The 26894-nt window shown below is 34.6% G+C and overlaps 1 protein-coding gene and 1 pseudogene across 1 annotated transcript in view; both read left to right on the top strand.

Moving 5' to 3' along the window:
- The window catches only part of Cngb3 (cyclic nucleotide gated channel subunit beta 3), a 134202-nt gene that overhangs the window by 65147 nt on the left and 42161 nt on the right, over positions 1-26894 (top strand). Inside the window, exons 7-13 of the mRNA XM_076836248.1 lie at positions 1238-1288; positions 3725-3811; positions 6757-6821; positions 7588-7710; positions 18640-18781; positions 24462-24621; positions 26480-26577. Coding sequence (XP_076692363.1) covers positions 1238-1288; positions 3725-3811; positions 6757-6821; positions 7588-7710; positions 18640-18781; positions 24462-24621; positions 26480-26577 — 726 coding nt within the window. The remainder of the gene's footprint in view (positions 1-1237; positions 1289-3724; positions 3812-6756; positions 6822-7587; positions 7711-18639; positions 18782-24461; positions 24622-26479; positions 26578-26894) is intronic.
- LOC143638092 (ATM interactor-like) lies at positions 11211-13004 on the top strand (annotated as a pseudogene).

Below are 26894 nucleotides of genomic sequence, written 5' to 3'. Positions count from 1 at the left end.
GGCAAATGAGCCAGAGAAATCAGATCCTGGTGCCATGAAAGGGAGCTTGGATTTTTTTTTCCTCTCACTCTTTCTCTTAAAATCATGTAGTCAGAGAATTTGACATACATAGGAGTTATTAAATATTCTGATTTATACATATTCTGCCGTTAAAGAATGGACAGAGAGGAGCAGACTCAGGCAGAAAGTCATGGCCAAAAGGAGAGAAGGAACCCGAGAACATTTTAGGAAGAATCTGTTGAACTCAGTTGCTGATTGGACAAGGGAGAAAGAGTAGTCTAGGGTCACTAACTGGTATAGATAAGGATGCTCCTGGGATACATAATAGCAGGAAGAGGAGGATCACAACTGGGCTTAAGGGGGGTGAAGAATAATGGTGAATTCAGGTTTGGAGCAAATGGCTCAATAAAGTGATATTAGGTGGAGGTATAGATTTGATGGCTTCAGTATAAATGCCAGTCTTTGAAAATATAAAAGTGGATAAGATTTCCCAAGAAGTAAGTATGAAGAGAAAAAGAGATGAGAATCAAACCTTGGGGAACTTTGACCTTTAAATGGCTAGTCCAAGAATCCAAGGACACCAAAAAGTTGCAAATGAAGAATAAAAGTAAACCAAAAACAGTACTGACTCTTTGGAAAGAGAAAGTTCCAAGGACAAAATTTTTCCAAAAAAAATATCAAATTCTTCAAATATTTTTATTCATGTCTTCATTCCTATATATTCTTCCACTGGATGTTTATTGGGCACTTAGTTTATTCCAGGCCTTGGTTATACACAATTGCTAAACAAATCAATCCTGTCCTCAGATAGATCACCATTTAATCAAGTAAATCAATTTTAAACAGATAAGCCCAAAAATATGTGTATTGTTTCAAAATATGGTGAGTTCCATAACAGGATGCTAAGAATTGCAAAGAGTTTCCCGGGAGTGGTCATGGGGACATTACTGGTGATCTTTGCACTGTTAAGTCTTGATGGGATGAAAAAAGTGAGAAGCAGCCACCACATTGCCATGGTTTAAGGATAAACATGAGGGAATGATATAGAGCATGCAGGGACTCTCTAGAAAATCAGAAGATAAAAGCCAAGGAATGTGTTTTGTTCTAAACTGTGAGAGAATGGAGTATGTATATACATTGAGGTTAGAAGGAAACAGTAGAGACAAATATCTATAAATATAAAGAAAAAAGTGAAAGAACAATTAATAAAATTAACTGAAATATAAATATATTTCAGGTGGAACCAACTGAGCTAAAGAAACACTACAGGAGTTCTATAAAATATCAGGTAGGTAACTTACAAATAATTTCAAAACTGTTCAATAATCCATTACCATTTTGACTTTAAGTCCCATTTCTACAATTGTCTTCCTTTGTAACAAAGGAGGTTTTATTAGACAATGGCAGAACTAGTTTTTGATTCACCATAATTTCAGGATACATTCCCTTACATATGCAAATGGATAATTCAACATATTTTTTTTATTAAGCAGATCAAAATAAGTAAAAATGCCCACATTTGAATTTGAATTAAAGGTCAATAAAAGAGAATGGGATATACTTTATTTGTCTACAAAGGTCTAGTCCTCAATTCACATACCAAGATGGTGTGAAATTCTGCAAAAGAAATGTTTCTTTTTTGTTCACATAAGCGAAACAACAACGTGGGAAAAGAAGCAATTATTTAGATAACATGGTATCTTCCTTTCTCAAATAATATGTTTTACCACTTATAATTATTTACAAAGTCTTATCATTTATTTTTCCTCCTAACTCTAAGATATAGGCAAAGATTTGGGGTTATCTAAAATTACCCAGTCTGTATATGTGAACTCTAGTATCCCACTTCAAGGACAATTTTAATCACCTCAAATTTTGTTAAAAAACACAAATCTGGGTTTAGGGACCAAATTGTTCCTAATAGGTATTGATGCTGATTAAAATTCCATTCAATTTGTTTTTATCTCCCACTAATTTTCTTTGTAAAAAAAAAAAAATCACCACATACTTGAACATATTCATAAAAGATCTATACTATTTCAATGAATTCTCGGGGATGACTGCTTTGTAAAAACCTCAAAGCTTGTTCCAAAGTCTTAATACTTGTTTGCATTTCAATAAGGGCCAAAATAATTCATGTTTTTAAATTGCATTTATAAATACAAAATTTTACATGTATTTAACTTTGTTCACTCCTCCTTTCTGAATTCCCTTAGCATATCCTTTGTGTCTTAAGGCTTGCTAATACAATTATTGTTGTATTGGTTATTCTATTACTATATTGTTAACTTCTCGCAGACAGAAATAATATCTTATTCCTATTTCAATCCCAACATGCTTTACAAAGTGCCTTGTACAGAGTTTAGTGTCTGTCAGTACTTACTTAATTCAATTTTCTACAATTCAATGAGAAATAAATCATTCTCCATCTACATAAATTCATGTCAATGGCTAAAAAATGACCAATGACAATCTGCACAGAGGTTGAGTGTGGAGTTTTGCAGCTGGGAAGAAAGCAACTAAAAAGATTTTTATGATTTGATTAAGAAACCATAGATTCTGGGGTTAGCATTAGAAAAGTCAACAGCCCCGTGCCCCCTGCTTCCTTTTTCATAAGGCATTATCTTAGTAATTTTCTATACACTTCTCAAGAATCAATATACATAAGGTAAAATCAGTGAGGTCTATGATACGATGCAATTTCTGACCCAACCCCTTTAGTAAGTAATTCGTTTATACTAGCTCATCTGGTTAATTCAATCTACAAGTTCCATTCCTGTTCAATATCGGTAGTCTTCAAAATTCTTACACACGATTAATTACCTCAACTCTATTTCACGTGAGTGGACTTATAATATGCTCTTAACTGCTCTTAATTGTCTTAAGATATCTTAAATTATTCTAAATGGACCCTGTATTTCAAGGCCATGCACAATTTGAGGAAGAAAATAATTATTTTACATAAAAAATTTTTATTGTTCTTACACTCAGGAAAGTGTGCAAATATATTGTTGTTATTTCATAAATACCAAGGTAAGATAGAGACAGAATAATGTAAACACATAACAAGTATTAAAAGTATACATTTTAACTATAAGAATATAGCACTGTCAATATCTTCTCTCAGCAGACTTGGTGATTAACTAACTATAAACAGAACTGATTTCTTTCTTCTCTTCTCTCTTACCTTGTAAAATCTCTGATAGATACTCTTGCAAAATGTAATTGGTAGCAAATGTTCCAAAGTACACAGTAGTGAAAAGCATTGAAGGACCTAGATGAACCTCAGCAATACAACCCACTGTGAACACTGAAGAATTGACCAAAACAAAAATATATTACTACAATGATGTTCAATGGCCTCCAACAAAATCAAGAATGGACTTGATTTTTCATTTTTAAAAGACCATTAAAAATGTATTTTAACATTAGCATCCATGCCACCACTGAAGTATATATAACAACTCAACAACAAACACAGCACATGCAGCACCTAAGGAGAGATCAGATGCAGGAAGGTGGAATGAAATGCATTGAACGTAGACGACAAAATATTGTCCATGTTCACATAGTGCTAACATGCATATTTGACAGAAAACAATTTTGCATTAAACAACAAATAATTTATTGTGACTGGCCAATTTTTGCATATGTGTCTATAAATCCATATATACCCAATAAAGCATGCAAACATGAAATAATTGTGAATGTTCTCTTCCAACAGTTGGATGTTGCATCAGTAATCCCATTTGATGTTCTCTACTTCTTCTTTGGGTTTAATCCAGTATTTAGAACAAATAGGGTATTAAAGGTAAGATGACTGCTTTCTCCTTACAATAATGGAAACCTTGAAGTAATTTAAAATATGCTACAATTACCAATATTCTCAATTTTTTCTCCAAACTGTCTTCCTTTTTCTGCCCTCATCAGTGCTATAAAAAATTTTAACTAAATAATAGAAAAGTGCAATTGCTTCTACCACTGGAAATTGCTACATGTTATTTTATTACATATCTCACAACAGGTATTATTGTAACTTAAAATAAGTATAATTTGTACTTCTAAATAAAACTATACTTACAAATGAATCTTTTATATTTTTTTCTATTTGTTCTTTTTTTAATGTTACTGACTGTCTGAAATATGGGCTTTAATATGAATTAGATTAGATTACCTCTAAGTTATCTTACTCATCTAAAATTCTATTATTCTACAATAAATGCAAGCATACTTTTGCATTACAAAATTATATACATACTTGGGTACAACTAAAATGTTCATCAAGAGGGAAGTACTTAAAAACCCTGAGGTACATCTATATAATAAAATACATTGTAGCTTTAAAATATAAGGGCATTTTCTATGCGCTACTATGGAAATACCTCTAAGATAAATTGCTAAGTTAAATGGGGAAAAAAAATAGATCCATAACAATTTTTATAACAATGCTAACTTCTGTTTAGCACAAAGGAAATAACCATTAAACATGGTTACCTCAGGTGAGAAGGAAAACAGGAAGGAAAAACAGGATAGACAGGGGCAAGCGTAAGAGAAAGACTTTTGAAGGTATATATTTCATGTTCATTTTGAACTATATAAATATATTAGCTATTCAGAAAGATTCTAAGACATATATATTTCATAACTCTTGGCTTCGCTGGGCACCTAAAAAGAACTAAAGAGAGTCAGAGTTTGAAATTTCAAATAAATCTTTAAGAACAGCAATAATAACTTGTACCTGCCTCTTAAAAGGACCACAAAAGAGCATATAAATTTTAGTGAATTGTCTTTATTGCATCTTGGGCAGATGAGATAGCATAACCAGGTGACACAAGTGAACCCTAACAGTAACAATAATAGCAGCAGGTGTCATTTGTTGTCATTTGGGGCTGCAGACTTTGCTAAAACTTTGTATCCATTATCTCATTGATATATCCCACCACCGTCCTTTTAGAGATGAAAAAATAAAAATTAGCATGGTGAAAACAATCTGTATGGACATACTGCTGCTGAAAGGTCAGATCTGGATACTATCAGTACTTATCTGAATCTAAATTCTTCGTTTAATCAGATTGGCAGATAAATATCAGGCAGAAAGAACTTTCTTTTTATGCTCATAGTCTTTCAAGTTAAATGGTCCTTACCCCATATTTCCATACACCGAAACAGTTCTTGAAGCATCTGGTTTGACTGTGGATATGAGTATAAATTAAGGCAGCACACAATGTTCCAAGAAGCCTAGTGTTCAGTCATCCCTCATCAAATTTCTAGTTCCTCATTCAAGTTTCAGAAGGCACTTGCTCAAAGGTAACCAGTTTTCAAAAAGACTCAGGTTCCTACAGATTAAGGAGTTTGTTTCACATTATAATAAAAGTTTATAAAATGCCAACTCCTCATACTCCCATCTCTGTATCCTTAAAATGTTTGAAAGCCTTCTGTATCCTAAAGTATTTGTAAAATATAGGAAGATTATATGAGATTATAAAAGTCAACATTGATTTTCTTTTCCTAGCCTTATAGTCCTCATTTATAAGGATGTCATTTGAATGGAAATTTCTCTAGGATAAATATTTGTCATCTATCTGTCTCTAAGCTATAAAATAAGAAAACAAATTAAGAATATAAATTTTTCTCTATTATGAACACCTAAGCTAAATTTTAAAACATTGCTCCTTTGTGCAAAATTCCATTAAGAGCACCGTAAACAGGTTACCACAAATTGAAATTATCATCAGAATGTTTGAGGGATGTTTTCCTAAATTATGGCAAAACAAATAATTTGTCTGTATTTCTAATTAAAATTTATTGCTGTTGTGTATTAATTTTAATTCAAAATGTTTTACTGCAGTCATATCTGTATTGGGTGATGTTTTGAACTAAGTAATTTTAATCTCTAAGGCCCCTCCTGTCTGTAAGAGTCTGCCAGTCTACATACATTAAATATATTAATGGATATCTGCACACAACACTTCCATGAGGCATGTTGTCTTATTGTATCCGTTTTACAGATGAAGAAACAAAGTACACAAAGAGTAAGAGAATTTTCCAAAGTCACATGGTTACTAAGCAGCAGAGAAAAGGACTAGAATTTGGCTCTGAGATTCCTACTCTCAGCCCTGAGTTTTGCTGCCTATAGTAATGAAAGGGGAAAGGGAACAGAGGAATAGGAATGCAGAATGGCAGTAAGAGCTGAGATACAAACAGAAGGAAGCAGGAAAGAACCTTGGGGAAAACAGCAACTCTGTTCGGATTAGATCACATAAACTCATTGTACCTTTGGATAACATCAAGAAAGCTGGCTAATGTGAATACTTACTGGATTTAACTTTTGTTGAAACAAATATACATTTAATACACCTTGCTTAAAAATAATTCTCGTGTTGAGCAAATGGTATTACATTATACTTTTCCTCTTTCACTTAAGTTTTGGAAGAGTATGACTTTAATTATTGTGAAAGAGAGTTATAGTATATGCTTTACAAAGAAAAGACATGATTGATTTTCAACAAGCCTTACAAATAAGACTATAACTAGAGGGTAGAAATAAAATACAGCAAGAAGCTCTGGAAGTTTGGCATCATGCTAAAATGTACTGCCCAGAGGAAAATACCACTAAACAGGGTCTATATTTTTTTAAAGACATACAAATAAAGTTATTTTCAGTAATAAATAATATCTATTTTGCATAGTTTTATCTAAATAGCTATATAAAAGACTAATATATTTTTGTATTTCTTTTGCCTGTTTTCTACATAGTACACTTCATTTTTTGAGTTTAATCATCACCTAGAGTCTATAATGGAGAAAGCATATATCTACAGGTAACGTATAATCCATACACTTGGGAAAAGTAAAGAACTCAATGATGCAACATTTATAATGGCATTTGGGAGAAATATGACCACCCTGTTCAAGATGGGGGGATAATTTCAGGTTTGGGCTATGTGACATATGTATTCTACAACATATTTGGATATTTCATGTGAGATAAAAGAATGAATATCATATCATAGTTTAGAAGAATACTAAACTAAAAATAGGATTCATTACCTACTTCAGTCAAAACAAGGACAAATAAATCTACTCTTTTGCAAGCCAACCCTCCTCTCTCTCAGGACAATTGATTCTTAATCTAAATTTCACTCATTTGCTGTTCTAAACTTCACTTGCACAAAGACCTCTAGTCACAACTGTTCATCATAGCATAAAGTCCCATGAGCTTTTCAGGGATTTCCAGTTAAATCAGCTTAGTGTATTTTATGTGACTCAAAATGGAGAGGTGACCCTGGAGGCATGTCTTTCACAGAGTTGACTTGTACCATCTGTGAAAAGAGAGGGAGTTTTTTGTTTTGGATTTTTTTTTTTTTTTTTTTAAACACTCTGTCGGTCCCAGTCAAGACACTGCAGTTTATAAAAAAAAAAAAAATGCAATAGCGCCATCATTTTCTACTCTACTAATGAGAGTTAACAGTTGGCAAATCTAAAGCAAGGAGGTTCAGTGGAGACTTGGAGGAAAAGAAAATGTTAAAATAGGCTGCATTCCAGAAACAATATGAATCCTTACTTTGCCTTTATTGTCTCTGACAGAGTCATTCGAACAACCGGGTACTTGTTATTCATTCTGCACATTAATGCCTGTATTTATTACTGGGCTTCAAGCTATGAAGGAATTGGCACAACGAGATGGGTATATAATGGTGAAGGAAACAAGTAAGTTTGATTTTGAAACTTTTATTGATGTTTCTTTAATTTTGATTGAGTGTATGCATTTTCTTAAGTTGGTGGGGTTTTTTTAATTGTCATTCATAACCTACTCATGGGCAGTAAAACCTGTTTAGCAGGTCACTCACTATGTTTTTAAGTGAAAAAGAGCACAGGAGAATAGAGTAGAAAATATCAGCATCTGTCAAAAAGAGAGGTGTGTGTATGTGTGTGTGTCTGTGTGTGTGTGCATGAGGATGCACACATGTGTGTGGGTGTCCTGGGTTGACCTATGAAATGCATTTCCTCCATGGGATCATGATTTTTTTTTTTTTTAAAAAGTCTTTTAAAGAAGCCTCTGTTTTAGACAACTGCTTTAGGTAACTTTTAATAACTTCAGTGCTGATTGTTAGTAACGAACAATGCTAATTATTCAGAGGGCAGGTGCAGTGGCTAATTAGTTTACCACTGGAGGGTTTTATGGGTTTGTGAGTCAACTATAACCACTAACTCAATTAAACACTTAGAAAATAACAAGGATCATAAATTAAACTTGACAATTAGTTATGCAAGTGTCCTGGGAATGAAAAACATCATTTGAAAAATTTTGTGTGGTAGAATCAGGACTCAATAATGGCAACTGGTTATTTAATAGCCAATTTTCCTTTTGGAACATACAAGACCCTGGTATAATACTCCACTAACTTTCTCCTTCAATGATATGACATTGACATACTATAAGGTAATGTTCTTAATGGAAAAAGTAGGTCCCAGTACTCATATATTTTTTATACTATTCACTACGCAGAGTGAGTTGAATATGTATAATATGTGTAACAACATTGTTTCCATTTTTACTGAGAATTAATTTTTTAAAACTTAAAGTCAAAGGCTCACTGATTGTGAAAACATAAATGCACATGCACAGGCACACTAATTGTGAAAACATATACACATCACACACATACACGCACACATACACACACACACACACACACACATACAGGAAATCTGTTTCTGGAAAATTTATAGCCAAAACTGTAAACTTATACCCAAAACTGATTAATAAATAATTTGTTAATTTATATAATAAAAATTAGTCTTACAGAAAATTAAGATACAAACTATATTAAATATATATTCACAACAATGTCTAAAATTTGAAGTATTGACAATACCAAGTGATGGGATAAGACTGAAAATATCAATTGGTAGAATAAATTAGAGCTACTTAATCTTTTATATAATTTTGGCAGGAATGTAAAATGGTAAAACCATTTTTGAAAAAAGATCAGACAGGTTTTTTTTTTTAATTAAACATGTACCTACCTTACCACTAAAAACTCCCAACCTAGATATTTACTCAAAAGAAATGAAAACATATCCAGAGAAGAAACTTACACAAGAATATGCATAGACTGGAACCAGCATTTGACTCAGTCATCCCACTCCTAGGTTTATGCCCAAAGGACTTAAAATCAGCATACTACAGTGACACAGCCACATCAGTGTTTACAGTAGCTAAATTCACAATAGCTAAACTATGGAACCAACCTAGATACCTTTGAACAGATGAATGGATAAAGAAACTGTGATATATATACACAATAGAATATTATTCAGCCTTAAAGAAGAATGAAATTATGGCATTTGATGGTAAATGGATGGAACTGGAAAATATTATGCTAAGCGAAATAAGCCAATCCCAAAGAACCAAAGGACAAATGTTTTCTCTGATATGCAGATAATAATTCACAGTAAGGCAGGGGGAAAATATAGGTACTTTGGATTAGACAGATGGGAGTAAAGGGAAAGGAGAGGGTATGGGGGTAGGAATGATAGTAGAAAGAATAAGACATTATTACCTTACATGCACATGTGATTATATATGTATACTATCATGTACAACCAGAAAAATGAGAAGTTATACTCCATTTATGTATAATATGTCAAAATGTATTCTACTGTCATGTATAACTAATTAGAATAAATTTAAAAATTTATAAATATATTCATAGAACCTCTATTCATAATAGCCAAAAACTTGACAGGGCCTAGTTATTCATTCAGATATGAAAAGACAAACCATGGTTTATATGTATAATGGATGCTACTCAACAATACAGAGGAACAAAATTACTGACAGACAAAAGATGACAAATGCTATGAGTGAAAGATACCTTACACAAAAACATACATATATACTGTGTGATTTCATTTATGTGGAATTCTAAAAGAAGCAAAACATATCTATAGCAGAAAAAGTTAAAACACAAGTAGTCTCTGAATTCTTGGGACAAGAACTGACTAAAAAGAACCAAAAAAAATTTCTGGAGTAATTGATAAAATTATTCTGTGCTTGATAAATGTTTGAATTACACAAATATATGTATATGTCAAATATTTGTCAAATGATACAAAAATAATTAGGATTTCTACACTGACAATGAATGATCTAAAAAGAAAATTAAGAAAATAATCCCATTTATTAAAGCATCAAATCAAAAGGAATAAAATACTAGGAGGTTTAAGACTTATGCACCAAAAACTATAAAACACTAATGAAAGAAACTGAAGCTGACACAAATAAATGGAGCCCATGTTCATGGACTGGAAAAACTTAAATTGGTAAAATGTTCAAACTATCCAAAGCAATATACAGATTCAGTGCAAACCCTCCCAAAATTCCAATGGTGTTTTTCTCCAGAAATGTACAAAACAACCCCAAAATTCATATGAAACAACAAAAGTCTACAAATAGCTAATGCAGTTTTGAGCAGAAGGAAAAAAGCTAAAATCATCACACTTCCTAATTTCAAAGTGTATTGCAAAGCTACAGTAATCAAAATAGTATAATGCTGGCATTAACAACAGACATATAGATGAATGGAACAGAAAGAGCTGCACACACACACACACACACACACACACACACACATAAAATCTTTGGCAAGGGTGCCAGGAATAGAGAACGGCAAGATAGTCTCTTCAATAAGTGGTGTTGGGCATGTATGAGTTTGTCGGGATGAGTCCAACTACTATGTATAACCATAAAGCTCTAATAATAAATACATAAATATTAAAATGCCAAAAAAGTGATGTTAGGAAAACTAGATATCCACATGCAAGAGAACAAAATCAGAACCTTATACTATACACAAAAACCACCTCAAAATGGAATAAAGACCCTATAGGCAGGACCTACCACCATGGAAGAGCCATGATGGACCCAGAGACAGCTACAGGGCCAAGGACAAGGCTCTGTTGGCCAGTGTCCCTGCCAATTTGAGGGCCAGCCTCAAGAGGAGACACATCCACCTCGGGTATGTGAGGACTCCATGGGCTCTGGCTGAGGGGCAGCTGGTTGTGGCCCTGGCTTCAGCACAGCTGGTATAATCTGCTGCCTATCACCTGGGAGCTGATCCAGCCATTGGTGAGCCAGCTCTCTTGTGCAGACCAACACTGTGTGTGGTTGTGAGAAGGTCCTGCCTAAGAGCCCGGTGCTCAATATGCACCTGGACAACAGCCACTGTCTACAAGATGGCATAGTAAATCCAACAATAAGATTTGAAAACTGAACAGAAATTCTTTTGTTGTCCAATTGAAGTATGCTCTAGAGGGACCTAGAGATTATTTTCTCAGTTATATCTCCTAAAACAGCACTTTATAAAAATGCATGCCAAGAAGCATAAATAGAATAAGTACAGCAATTCATATGGCACTGAATGGGACTTGAAAAGGCGCACAAAGGACTGTGGAAAGAACTTCCAGTGCAAGTGCAGCTGTCCCTCTGCCAGCAGAATGGCATTACAGTCTCACATATACCACACTGGCCATGAAATCCTGCACAGCACAGAGATTCACCTAGTAAAATAAGAAAATGGAATACCTCCTGCAAAACCAGAGTTATCTAATATGACCATTGAAAAATGGAGCAAACCAACCAAAACCTTGACCAGACATTCAAGACCTAGAAACTTCAAAGACTCTTGGAGCTCTAATGCCAAAAAAGAAGTGTCATACCTCTGAGATATCTTCCACAATATCCCAAAGTGGATCTGGTTAAACTTCCAGTGATGGAGGTCTTTTCATGTTCATTTCTTTGTAACTACAGCTGCATGTTAGTCAGCTTTTCATCACTGTGATCAAAAGACCTGACAAGACCAGCTTAGAGAAGGAAAATTTTACTTGGGACTCACAGTTTCAGAGGGTTCAGTCCATGATCAGCCAACTTCACTGCCCTGGGCCGGAGGTGAGGCAGAATATCATGATGGAAAGACTTGGGGATGGGCGGGGAAAGCTGCTCGGCTCATGGCAGCCAGGAAATAGAGAGAGGAAGGAACCACAGATAGAGTTGAAGCCATGCCCCCACTGGTCTACTTCCTCCCGTCATGCCCTACCTGTCTATAATTACTACCCAGTAGTTCATTCAAATTATTAATCCATCAAATGAATTAATCCACTGATGAGGTTACAGTTCTCATAATCCAATCATTTCATCCCAAAACATTCCTTCCATTGTTTAATTCATAATATTTTTAGGGTACATTAAAGATCTGAACCACAATAAGCTGATAATTTCTCCAGGTTATGGTGTCAAGTGTCAATAAGCTCCATTGTAAGTGCTATTCACTTAGTGTCCTTGTCAGTAGAAAACCCAATTCTTAGACTAGATTGAAAGACTTACTCTCTTAAGGGGAAACTCATCTTTCAAAAATTTTTAGACTTATAAATTAAGATTATAAATTATAAAATTATAAATTGTTGAGTCAATTAATATAGTTGTTAAATAAACTTGTGTAAAAGTCCACATAATCCTTTACAAGAATTAGGTAACACATGTCAAAAGAACAGAATTTCTTCAAACAATGTAAAAACAAATGTGTCCTAGGGCTAGGGATAAAGTCAGTTGGTAGAGTGCTTGCCTCGCATGCACAAGCCCTGGGTTCAATCCCCAGCACCACAAAATTAAAAGAAAAAAATATGTCATATAGCTCATAAAACTTCTGCACAGTAGGTTGTCCCTGATTCCTTCATGTCATCTTGTTTTCAGACTGATCTGTTGTTTGATTCTTAAGTGTCCTTCTCATTAGTTTCACACCCAGACATTTCTGCTCAGCTCTTAGGTAACTTCATCCAGAGTTGCTCGGGCTGATGCATTTATGGATAGTTGGTTCCAGTCAGGTAGGAAATGCAGAGAAACACAAACCAGTGGGTTGCAAAGTTCCCCCCACCACACACACACACATAAACACTCAACCGTGTGTTGCCTGCAAGAAAAATACCTCATGGCGAGAGAGTGAAGTTGTGAAAGAATGGAAAGTATTTCATGCAAGTGGAACATAAAAGCAAGCAGAAGTAGCTATGCTTGTATATGCAACAGAAATGACTTTGAAACAAACTTAGTCAGAAGACACAAAGGAAGAAGGTGACTACATATTGCTAAAGAAAACAATACAACAAGAAGATAGAAAGATCATCATAAATATATATGCACCCAAAGTGAATGCACCCAAGTTCATAAAACAAATACTATTCAACAGAGAGGGACAGATAGGCCCTAACACAATAATAGTGGGTTACTCCAATACTCCACTCTCACAAATAGATGCATCAAGCAGACAAAAAATTGAAAAAGAAATACCAGAGTTAAACCATACTGTAGATCAAACGAACTTATCAGTCATCTACAGAAGTTCCCATCCAATAACAGAATACATATTCTTTTCAGCAGCTCATGGAACTTTCTCCAAAACAGATTATATCTTAAGTCATAATGCAAGTCTTAACAAATACAAAAATCAAATAATTTCTTACATCCTATCAGACCAAAATAAAATAAAACTAGAGATTAACAGCAAGAGAAACTATACAAATATAATTTTGGGTGATCACTGGATCATAGAAGAAACCAATGGGCAAATTTTTAAATTTCTTTAATCAAATTAAAATGGAAAAACATACCAAAATTTGTGGCATACAGTGAAGGCAGTTCTATGAGGGAAATTTACATCTCTGAGTGCTTTTATTTAAAAAACATTTCAAGACATAGGCACAGGCAATGATTTCCTGAATAGGATTCTAATAGCTCAGGAAATAATAGTGAGAATTAACAAATGAGACTTCATCAAATAGAAAAGCTTTTTCACAGCAAAGGAAACAGTAAAGAAAAAGCCCATAAAATGGGAGAAATCCTGGCGGCTAGCTACTCTTCTGATAGAGCATTAATATTCAAACATATTTTTGAAAACTCAAAAAATTTAACTCCAAAAACAAACTATCCAATCAATTAAGTGAACAAATAAACTGAACAGACCTTTCTCAAAAGAAGTATGAATGGCCAATAATTATGTTTTAAAACATTCAACAACTTTAGACATCAGGGAAATTCAAATCAAAACTACATTGAGATTTCATCTCACCATAGTTAGAGAGGCAATCATCAAGAATATAAAACCACAAATCCTGGAAAGGATTTGGGGGGACAGAACACTTATACATTGTTAGTGGGAATGTAAATTAGTATCATACTGTGGCAATCAGTATGGAAGTTCTTCAAAATACTGAAAATAGAAGTATCATAAAATCCAGTGGTATCACACCTTAGAATACGACAGAAGGAAAAAAAAAGTCAGCATACTCTATAGATACCTGCATACCCACATTTATTGTAGCAGAATTCATAATATCCAAGTTATAGAATCTGCCTAGGTTCCCATCAATACATGTAGCAATACAGAAAATGTGGTATATATACACAATGGAGTTTTATGCAGCCATAAAGAATGAAATAGTATCATTTGCAGGAAAATGGATGGATATAATATTAAGTGGAATAAACAAGACACAAAAGACTAGCTTTACAAGTTTTCCCTCATGTGGAAACAAGGAGCGGGTGGCAGGACATGAAAGTAGCAGGAAGACTACTAGAGGAAAGGAATCAGGGGAGTGGGAGGGAAAGATAGAGGAGAGTAGCAGGGCAGGTATGATCAAAGTATGTTATTTGCATGTATGCCACAATGAAACCCATTATTCTATATAATTAAAATGCACTAACAAAAATGGAAAAGAGTGGATTAAAGACTTACATGTGAGACCTAAAAATATAAAATTACTAGAAAAAAGCACAGCGAGAAATCTCCATGACCTTGGTCTGGTTTGTAATACTTTGGATATAACAAAAAAAAATGCAACAAAAGCAAAAATAGACAGGCACAGTGGCACACACCTGTAATCCCAGCAGCTTGGGAGGCTGAGACAGGAAGATCAAGAGTTCAAAGCCAGCCTCAGCAATGGCGAGATGCTAAGCAACTCAGCGGGACCCTGTCTCTAAATAAAATGTAAAATAGGGCTGGGGATGAGGCTCAGTGGTCAAATGCCCCTGAGTTGAATCCCCAGTACCGCCCCCCAAAAAAGCAAAAATTGACAAATATGTTTATATCACTTTTAAATGTTTCTACACAGCCAAGGAAACAACAAAATAAGAAGGCAACAGACCCAATAGGAGAAAATATTTGCAAAGCAAATATCTGATAATGGATTAATATCCAAAATATAAAAGAATTCCTACAACTTAAAAAAAATAAAGGCCAAAGGACCTGAAAGACATTTTCAAAAGAAAAGATACATATAGCCATAGAGTATATGAAAAGGTGCTCAACATCATTAACCACCAGGGAAATGCAAATCAAAACCTCAATGAGATATCTCACCCTAATTAAAATGGCTATTATCAAAAAAGACAAAAAAAAAATACTGGCAATGATGCAGAGAAAGAGGAATTCTCATACGCTGTTGGTGGAATTTTGAATTCATACAGCCACCATGGAAAACAACTGTCTTTTTTATTATAGCCATCCTAACTGGAATGAGATAATATCTCGATGTGACTTTGATTTGCATTTCCTGGATAATTAATGATTTGAGTGGTTCTTCATATACTTATCTATTTATATATCTTCTTTTGAGAAATATCTACTCAGCTTCTTTGTTTCTTATTTTGCTGTTGAGGTTTTTTTTCAGTTCCTCATATATTCACAGAAGAAAAATTCCTATTTTCACATTGAATGTTTTAAGTTTATGTCAAATTCTATTATTGCTTTAACTGGAGCTGTGAGTGTGGTGTGGTGTGTGTGTGTGTATGTGTGTGTGTGTGTGTGTGTGTGTGTGTGTGTGTTTCAAGTATTGTATAGTTCACAGCTAGATAGTTCAGGTTTTAAATCAGCCAGATAGAATCTCCTTGAGAAGATCTATCTGCCTGGGGTGTAGATATTAGAGATGGACACACTTGACTAATTAAGCTAATCCTAGAAAATCAATATGATGCCATCTAATTAAATTACAAATCTTACCTTTGGTCGTGCATGTCTGGGCATAAGACCTGACTGAACAAAGAATCTCAAAATAAACCACAAAGCACCAGGGCAAAAAACTTCCAATTAACATAGCAGACTATTTAATAAAAAAAATGTTTAAGACTAGCCCTTGAGATTTGTAAAATCAATGCCAAAGTTTTACATTTGAGTTCTGTTTTTTAACATCCATAAATAAGAAACTGAAAGAAAATAATTCATGTATTTTTTTCCTGTTAAAACCACAATGGCTTTGGAGGGGGCAGAAATGCCAACACTTAGGATGGAATCAACCATGTAAGGAGAGAATCTAGTCCCTTCCCACTCTGGGACAGTATTAAGTTTAATAAATTTCTTTAATTTAAAGAGACCCACAGGTTCAGGACCTGTGACCAAAATAAATTAGGTACAGGAAATTATAAATTGGAACTTGAAAAGTTAAAATGCAATCTATAAAATGACTTCCATACTTCTTCAAGGTGGTTCTCTTTGACATCAAGTTCACTATACTATTAGTAAGCCCAAGGAAGCCTGCTAGGAAAAAAATTACACAGTGGTAATATTTTTATTCTCTTGGCACAGTAGTTTTAAACCCTATCAAAGAGTTAATTATTTTTTCTGTTCCTATAACCAAAAGGTTTTAAGGGGAAAAAAAAAGTCCATGTCCTTCAAAAGGTATTGAATTTCAAATAGAAGGATTTCTTTATAAGCCTATTTTGATCTGAATATTGACTTCAACATTAGTTTATTTCATTCTTTGTAAACCCAACTTCTTAGTATTTAAAGATCTGCAAACCCCATAAACTATTTTCACAAGAAAAAACATTATTCTATTCAAAGTCTAATACACAGTTATCTAAAGTGCTGTTATAGTGGTCCAACAGAACACAAAATAAAACTTTTAGAATCATGATACAAATGCTGTTTTTCTATGTCAATCCTGGACAACAAAATAGCTTTTTGGTATTCATTAAATCCAAATACCTCTCTATAAAATATCTTGAGTTTTTCTTTATGTACAAGACTTTAAGGATTCAGTGCAGATGCCTCACCTGGACAATATCAGAACTATATGGAGTATACCAAATGGTATTCTTAATCATGCACAAAAACTACAGTCTATGGTTACAATTATACAGGGGTGCTGTAATACTAACTTCCACTTCCACTTCACTGTGGACTCCATGAAATCCACAACTAAATGTAGCTAAATGAATATTATATGTTCTAGTCTAACCTTTATCATATTCTTGTCTGATTCTCTTCCTATTTAGGTTATAATGACAATAGCTTTCCATTTTTCAGTTGCTCAAATTGAGTACAAAATCTTTATCAAGCATATTCCTGATAATTTTTGGCTTTCTTAAATACTAAATTTCTATATATAAATTATCTATTACATCGAAGATAGAGCTCCATCTCCTCCATCTCTGTCATAGTTTGCATATTAAGTAGCATAATAAAATGTGGGTGGAATATATAGAGAAGGTATTTACCAGTTCTATTTTCCTGTAGTAGAAACAATCATATATAAACTGTAAAAGATTCTCCCATTTACATAAATATACTTCATCTCCATGATATCCCCCACAAGTCACTGGTATGGTAATTTGAAGATGGCCTCAAATTCTTTCCTGTTTCTTTCATTGACAGATAAATTCAAACTTCTCTTTCCTTGAATCTGAACTAGCTTTAGTGATTTTCTTGATAAATATAATGTGACAAGAAATTATGATGTTATAGGACTTCTGGGTTATAGGAAACCTTTCAGCTACCATTTGGGTTGCCTTGCTCTGGGGGAACCAGCTGCCTTATAAGAAGTCCACATCTACCCTGAGACTGCCATGTGATGAGGAAGCCCAAACTAATCACAATGAGAGGCTAAATGGAAAGAGAAAGATAACCCAGCCTGACCCAGTTATTCCAACCATCATAGCTCAGGCTCAGACATGTGAGAGAAGAAACTACCTTTTCCAACCCAAGCAGGCGTGGCATAGGGAAGAACAGAAGAACCCAATCAACAATAAAAATCAAGAATCTGGCTTCAATCACCCGAGATCTCCAGCCATTCAAGTCACCCTAGCTGGAAAATCTCTGCTGAGCCTTGCACAAATTTCTGACCCCCAAAGCTAAGAACCTAATAATTCATTGGTTGTTTTACTCTATTACATTTCAGGAATAGCTGGTGAACACTCTCCTTGGGCTTAATTCCTTAGTCATTTCACAGCATTTACTGAAAAGCTTACAATGGCATACACAGTATTTGCCAGTACTGCCTATTGAAAGAGAATTTTAGGGCTGGGGATGTGGCTCAAGCGGTAGCGCGCTTGCCTGGCATGCGTGCGGCCCGGGTTCTATCCTCAGCACCACATACAAACAAAGATGTTGTGTCTGCCAAAAACTAAAAAATAAATATTAAAAAAATTCTCTCTCTCTCTTAAAAAAAAAAGAAAGAGAATTTTAATTAGGAAGAAATTTGTAATTATTTGGTGATAATCTACATAGTGAAGCAAAATAGTAATGTAATATAATAAAATGGTAATATAATAATATAATAAAAGGGAAATGTATACTTTTTTTGTCACAGATATCTGAGATGTTATTATTGGGCAGTTCGAACCTTAATTACCATTGGAGGTCTCCCAGAGCCACAAACTACATTTGAAATTATTTTCCAACTTTTGAATTTTTTTTCTGGAGTGTTTGTGTTCTCCAGCTTAATTGGTCAGGTAAGTTGAATATGTACACCTAAATACATAGTGTTTTCATTTTTGAAAGGCTAACAAGTGTTTACAAATTTTATGGAGGAAAGATTAAAATTGGTTATTCTTTGTCTTCTCCTCCTAACTCCTCTACTTCTTTCACTAACGTTCATCTATTTTAATGACATGGAGGGGGACATGATTGGGTCAACTCACACAATACATCCATGAATGTCCAGGGTCTGCTATATACCAAAGGAGTTAGGAAGCTATCAGTTCAGAAAAGAGAAGCTTCCTGGGAGGTTTATGGAGCAGGATGCATTTGAAACATCTTCAAAAAACACGTAGTATTCAGTAAACATAGACAGCTATTTCAACTGATCAGAAACAGTATGTGGAAAAGATGTCACAGAGACAGTGTGGGGAAAAAATAATAAAGCATGAGACAACTTCAAGAAAATAGAAACAGTTTCAGTTCTAAACCATTAGATCCATTAGAAGATCTACCAGAAAAATCCATTTTTCAGAAAAAGATACTTCTTTGTCAACTTCTTACTTGAAGCTTCCTTAAAGCTTTCTTATTTCCTTAAAATTCAAATGTTATCATAAAATCATTGAGTTAAAATCAACCCAATTAAACTACAAACTAAAAAATACATCTTAAATAACTAATAAATCCTTGTTTTACCAATGTTTGCTATGGCATTCTGTCCCTCTTCTCAAGAGATTACAAAAGAGTAAGAAAATAAAACAAGTGCATAAATAGATATATTACAAGTTGAAAGAGACCAAAATCTCTGTGAATTCCCAGAATCACCATTAATAAAAAGTTCAACAGCAGAGCATCTTTAGAATTTTACTTCCTCAGAAGATACTTTATATATCACATGCTAAAAAGCAAAAAAAAAAGCCATGTCCAAGCATGGGCACTAGGTTAGATTACATCACAAAATGATTATTCCAACTAGAGAAACTATGGGTTCCCACTCACCACACTCACAGTAGTATGACTGAAACTCATTCTTTAAGAAAATTTAACAATCAAAAAAATTATTCATTATAATATCTGACACTATTCAAAAGCAGTCAAAACTTACACGTCAATGTCCAAGTTCTGCTATACATAGCAAGCTCCAGAGGAGTTTGGGAGCTATCAGTTCAGAAAAAAAGGAAGCTTCCCAGGAGGTTTTGTGGAGTAGGATGCATTTGAAGCACCTTCAAAAACCAGGTAGTATTCAGTAATCATAGCAGGTAGTTCATTGATCAGAAACAGTGTGTGGAAAAGATGTCACAGAGAGAGTACAGGAAAAGATGATAAAACGTGAGACAACTTCAAGAAAATGGAAACAGTTCCAGAACAACTGGAGAGAACATGTGTAACTAAGAGCTATATGTAAAGATATTTTAAGAGCTCCCGATGTTAAAGACGTTGAATTCTATCTTGAAAACAATAGAAGCCAGACAAGAGATGATTTTGAACAAAGATTCAAGGAAAGTCAGTTAAAATATAATGAATTGGAAATTGGGATACTACTTTAAAACAGAGGTTTTATTATTATTTAGTTATGGTAAGACTCACAATTTATGGTATATGGTAGTTGGTTATACTCATAGGGCTCAGGAGGAGGGAGCCCGTCATACCATGGTGGGGAGGATGAACAAAATGGGAGAGCACAGCTCGGGAACAGGAGAGGCAGAATAAGCAGGGTTAGTGTTGGCTTGTTTGAATAATTTCCGCATGCTCTGAGGTGTAGGACTGTCTATTTATCTGGTATCTGGCACTGTTGAATGGGACTGTGAGTAGAGGCCTGAGTGTGAGGCAATTGGAAATATGGTTTCTGGTTCAGTTACTTTGCATATGAGACACTCTTGGTAGAGGTGATCACTATCTCTGGGAATTAACTAACCCTGGGAGGTGCAAGCAAGGCCCCAGATGGCAGTACATTAAAATACAGAATATTAAAATATGTTTAATGCAGATACACAGAGGTATGGCACAACAATGGTCTGGAGAGAGAAGTTGTAAAGGAAACTGCATTAAGAAATTATTTAGGTACTGGAAGTTGGATATAAAGTGGTTAAAAACTGTAAGTATAGGGCTGGGTATATAACTCAGTTGGTAGAGTGCTTGCACAAGGTCCTGGTTCAATCCCCAGCACCATAAAAATAAAAACAACTGTAAGTATAAAATATCATAATCTTAGTGGCTGGAGAAATTGTATTAGTGGTTGAAATATGAAGCTGGTTGGAGAGAAAATTTAAATCAACTTGAATATAAATAGCAAAAATCACATTTCATAATTTTTCATAAAATCAATGTGAGGTAGTCACATCCCATTCATTGTTTTCTCTGTTTTACAGAGGCAGAAACTCCAATTTAAAGATTTTTAAGATGCAGCCCCTAATTCATACATGTAATCCATACAGGTATATGATATATATGATAGAAGCATATATAATAATAGTAAAATCTACCACATATTGAGCACTTACCAAGTCCAAGGCAGTTTTCACAACAAGACTAAGAAATGATGTCTATCTGGCACCAGTTCAATTTTCTTGCTGCTCTAAGTGTAGCCTTTGGAAAAGCAGCAGCAGCAGCACTAGAAAAATTCAGAACTCAGGCTCTCCTTCAGAACTACTGAATCAAAACCTGCATTTTAACAAGATCTTCACGTGATTCTTAAGCAAATAAAAGTAAAAAGTGTTGTTTTATATACCACGCCACACCATGCCTATCTTGAAATTGAATTAGAGGTTCCAACAGGAACAGACAGAAATATCAAGTTATTGAATATATTGCACCAGAGCACAAGAGAAAGATTAAACTTGGAGGTACAGATTTGTACCTTAAACTCTCATCTTGAATAAAAATACTTAGAAACTAAAGTAAGAGAGCTTGAGACAAAATCTACATTTACTCAAATTCCCACAGATAGTCGTATCAGTGACTAAACCCTGAAACTAATCATTACTTTTTATCCACAATATTCTATTCCCTGATGCAACTTATAGAACCTGAGATTTTCTAACTCTTCTATCCTCATGTGTTTCCCTAGGCTGGGACCCATCATGGAATACAACAAGACTTCTTTAACTCCTCCACCAACAAAACCCAACATTGCTGAAGAATACCACACAAAACACTCAGATTCCATTCACTACAAATTCATGGGCCCTCAACACCTAGTCAGTGTTTTTGTAGCTCAGTGGTAAAGCACTTGCCTAGCATGCATTGAGGTCCTGGGTTCAATCCCCAGCACCACAAAGAAAAAAAGGAAGGTAGGGAAGGAGGTGAGGGATGGGGGCAGAAGGGAAAAAAAAAAAGGAAGAAGAAATGCCTTAAGTAGTCCTGACTTCCCAACTAACACCCTATTAAATTTCACAACCCAATCCCTACAATCCTTAATATTCCAAGTCTCCCATCCTTAGGTAATTACATAACGTTTGTCATCTACAAAGAAATGCATGGAAAATTGAGATCTAGAAATTGAGATTATAAAAAAAAATATTTGGAAGAGGCATTGAGAAGTAAGAGACTCAGAAAGGTGGACACAGTTGCATGATCTGCCTGGCTCCTCAATAAACATTTTTGAGAAGTAGAAGACCTTATTGACTCTTAAAACTGGAAACTGACGAAGGCATCATTTGAGCTAGAATTCAAAGAATGAGTAGATTTTTTGTTTTTGTTTTTGTTTTTTTTTTGTTTTTTGTTTTTTGTTTTTTTTTGTAAACATTAAATGCTCAGCAGCTACTAGAATGAATGAGCAAAGTCTTAGTGTGAAAGTGAGGCCCTGGTTTTCTTCCCTGTTATAAACCCACAGTCAAAGCAAATTTACAACCACTTGCTTCCTTCTATGCGAGAGGAAGAGTTGAGCAATATATCTTTTTTGTGCTGAGACCTTAAAGATCAGCTTTTAACCTAGAGTGGATTTTTATGGCTGAGTTATAAACATCCAAGAACTAAAACCTGACAGTTCCTTAAGTATTGTCACAGCAGTAGATGATGCTTCAGTAATTTTAGCACATTTCAACTTCTGCTGAATACTATGCCTAAAGCATAATGAGATTTGATTTTTATCTGTCTAAACAACACAAAGGGAAGTACAAAGGTTGCAGTTCCATGATGAATTGAGTTTACATAGCCAGCCACACTGGATAATCTATGAAGGATGCTTTCAAAGTAAGACTGACCCAAATGGACTAGCCATTCTGTCAGGTAATTGCTAATTTCCATTGCACGTTCCTTGTATACACACAAGCTGTATGATTTTTTAAATATCAACTAACATTTCATAGCAATATACAAGTACACAAAGAGGATTCTTTTTGTTTGTTTTAATTAGTTATACATGACAGTAGAAAGCATTTATGCACTTTGATACATAGTTGGGATATAATTTCTCATTTTTCTGATTATACATGTTGCAGAATCATATTGGTCATGCAGTCACATATATACATACAGTAATAATGTCTGTTTCATTCTACTATATTTCCTATCCCCACATTCGCTCCCCTCCCCTCCCATCACCTCCTTCTACCTAATCTAGGTAACACTATTCTTCCATAGTGCCCCCTACGCCCTTCACTGCCCCCCAACCCCATACCTTACTGTGAATTAGCATCTGCATATTAGAGAAAACATTCAGCCTTTGGTTTTGTGGAACTGGCTTATTTCACTTAGCATGATACTCTCCACCTCCAACCATTTACTGGTAAATGCCATAATTTTACTCTTCTTTAAAGCTGATTAATATTTCATTAAGTATATATACACCACATTTTCTTTATACATTCATATATTGACGGACACTTAGGATGGTTCCATAATCTAGCTATTGTGAATTGAGCTGCTATAAACATTGATGTGGCTGTCACTATAGCACGCTGACTTAAAGTCCTTTGGGTATAAACCAAGGAATGGGATAGCTGGGTCAAATGGTAGATTCCATTCCCCATTTTCTGAGGAATCTCCATACTGCTTTCCATAGTGGTTGCACCAATTTGCAATCCCACCAGCAATGAATGAGTGTACCTTTTTCACCACATCCTCACCAACATTTATTGTTGTCTGTATTCTTGGTGATTGCCATTCTGATAGGATTAAGATGAAATCTTAGAGTAGTTTTGATTTGCATTTCTCTAATTGCTAGAGATGTTGAACACTTTTCATATATTTGTTGATCAATTGTATTTCTCCTTCTATGAAGCGTTTGTTCAGTTCCTGAGCCCATTTATTGATTGGGTTATTTGGGTGTGTTTTTTTTGAAAGGTGTTAAGTTTTTTCAGTTCTTTATATATCCTAGACATTAATGCTTTATCAGAGGTGCATGTGGTAAAGATTTTCTCCCAATCTGTAGGCTCTCTCCTCACATTATTGTTTCCTTTGCTGAGAAGAAGCTTTTTAACTTGAATCCATCCCATTTATTGATTCAGTCACATGCATTATATGACAGAATCCTCTCAAAAATCTCACATGGATGGTTAAGATGACAGGTCTTATTATTGTCCTCTTTGGTCAGAGAGAGGATGTGATTTGCCCAATATTTTATGGAAATGGATGAAGTTAGCACCCAATATCAGTGTGTTTCAAATCAAGTCAGGTCATCAGAAGAGAATGTATAAGAACACTTAATCAACTGGACTTTTAGTAACTCCAACAGTTCCTCTACTGGGTGTGGAGTGACTATGTTTGTTGTTTTAGATGAGAGATGTAATCGGGGCAGCTACAGCCAATCAAAACAACTTTCGTGCCAGCATGGATAACACCACTGCCTACATGAACACTTACTCCATTCCTCAAATTGTGCAGACTCGAGTTCGGACTTGGTTTGAATATACATGGGACTCTCAAAGAATGCTAGGTAAGCATGACAAATTTCTGATTAAATTCCTGCAAACCTTGTCATATAATAAAAATTAGGTAAGGTAGAAGGAGAGATGAATTGGATTTAAACACAAGATTGAAAAGCAATTAAACGATCTTTAAAGCATTAATTTAGTGTCATGGGATTTTTTTTTTCTTTTCTTAAATATCGACCCCTATCTTGCTGGTAAGGCAAATCTTGAAAGAGAATGCTTGGGTTTTATTCAATGCCTACTGGAAGCTAAGAATTACACATTTTGCCTCATATCACCAAAAAAGAAAATCAAGAAAATTGACACAGCCAAGAAGTGGCCAACTGGAACTCAGATCTATTTCTATTCTCCAAACCCTTGCTTTTTCTGTGACATCACCCTTTTCCTGGGAGCAGAGTACTCAGGATAATAGCAAATTTTTAGGTCATCCCTATCCTGTGGCAAGCACACAGTTCCTTTTAAGAGACCCTTAATAACTAACATTGACAACTAATAATATTATAATACTGGAGTTAAAATAATGTATAATAAAAGGTAATAAAATAAGATGAAGATAATATGCTGATTGACAATAATCAAATTCAATTTTTAGTTTTTCTATAAAAATAAGAATTGATGCCACTGAGAAGTCAAAAATATAATAATAAAGTTACTGACTCCAGTGCAAAAATGAGATTCCCAAATCACAAATGTGCCTAAGAGGAGAAAGGACCCATTGGTTATTGGGAGCAGGAACTTTTCACCTTTCTGCCACTCTTAAGAGAGTCGAGCCTCATGTCTGGAACCTTTTTCTGAGTGACCAGGAACATGCCTTCCTCTTGAGCATCTACAGATATTTCTGAGGGCATTTCAAGTGGGAAAGAAGCCAGAGAAGGATCAATGTCTCCTCCCTTGTCCCTTTAGCAGCTGCAGATACTGACCCAGAGCCTTGGCTTCAGAGGTAACTAGATACAAACAGCCCTCAGAAACTAGAAACTATGTTTTATGCAGAAGATGTTCAGATTTAGAATCTATACTGACATCAACATAGGGATATAATATAGCTATTTTTCTCTTTCTAAACAAATGTAAAGAAACATCAAAATAATCAGTTCTCATAAACCTTGGGCATACTAAACATTAAGAATAGACATTTTTGTTTATGAAACATTTTGTCAGCCTGAAGGCCCATCATCTAATTCGAGTGTAGAAAAATCTATAATGTATTCACATTCTTTATTGAGTTAATAAGCAAGTAAATAACAATAATTTGAATTTACTCACTTAGCACATTTCTTCTTTAGTTTCCATTCCCAGCTGAGCCTACCTATTAATTATGCTCAATCCAGCAAGTCACTTACAGCCTCTGTGGATTTCAGTTCTTTTTGTTTTTCTTCTTTCTGCAAAGTAGGAATGAGAACACTTACCCTTAGGGTTGTCATAAGGGTCAAATACGATAATGGGTATGACAGAGCTCTGTACACATTCAAACACCACCTGGCGCTCATTATTATCTGCCATCCCTGAGACATTAGCCTGCAAATAATAGAAGCAGAAAACAAGAGCTTCATCCTTTTCCCAGCTCAGCTTGTACACTAGCCTTTGTCTCATGATCATTAAATTTCATATCTATGATTTCAACAAACACAAAGTTTGGGGATTATTCAATATGTCATCCATTGTAAAATATCTCTTTCCTCCCATGAACATAATAGTCGTGTTGTGTTAGGTACATAGGTCCAATAGATACAATGAAAATATAGAATGTGATACATGCATTTATTTATAAAACTTTGCATTTTATTTTCTTTATTTTTAAAATTTTCTACTTGTACTTTCATTAATTTTTCTGTTTAATGGGTCAATGTGTTTATCTTTACAAAGATGAGTCTGATTTGCTTGAGACCCTGCCGGGTACAATGCAGTTATCCCTCGCCATTGATATGAACTTCAACATCATCAGCAAAGTAGAATTGTTCAAGGCAAGTGCTTTACAATTAATATAAAGGTACCCTATCAGTTTCCCTGCAATGTCTAAGCTCTTGCTTTAAATGGTATTTATGATTTTTCTCCTTATGTTTTAACAAAGTCAAAATAACTTGGAGAATTCATGAGAGTCAAATAAATTACAGGTCTCTCCCCAACAGACGACTTACTCTTTAGAAGCCTCTCTCTTCTAATTGGTGTCAAAGAAGAAGAGTTCTTCAGACTTTTCTTGCATTAATTTAAATATAATTATACTCTACATTTCTATGTCTTTGCTAGTATGTGCACCTCTTTCCATTTATGAAGATACCTT

The sequence above is a fragment of the Callospermophilus lateralis genome, chromosome 16, assembly GCF_048772815.1.
Source record: "Callospermophilus lateralis isolate mCalLat2 chromosome 16, mCalLat2.hap1, whole genome shotgun sequence".
In the NCBI taxonomy this organism is placed as follows: Eukaryota; Metazoa; Chordata; class Mammalia; order Rodentia; family Sciuridae; genus Callospermophilus; species Callospermophilus lateralis.
Note: the sequence above shows the minus strand (reverse complement) of the source record. Positions and strands in the feature narration are given on the sequence as shown.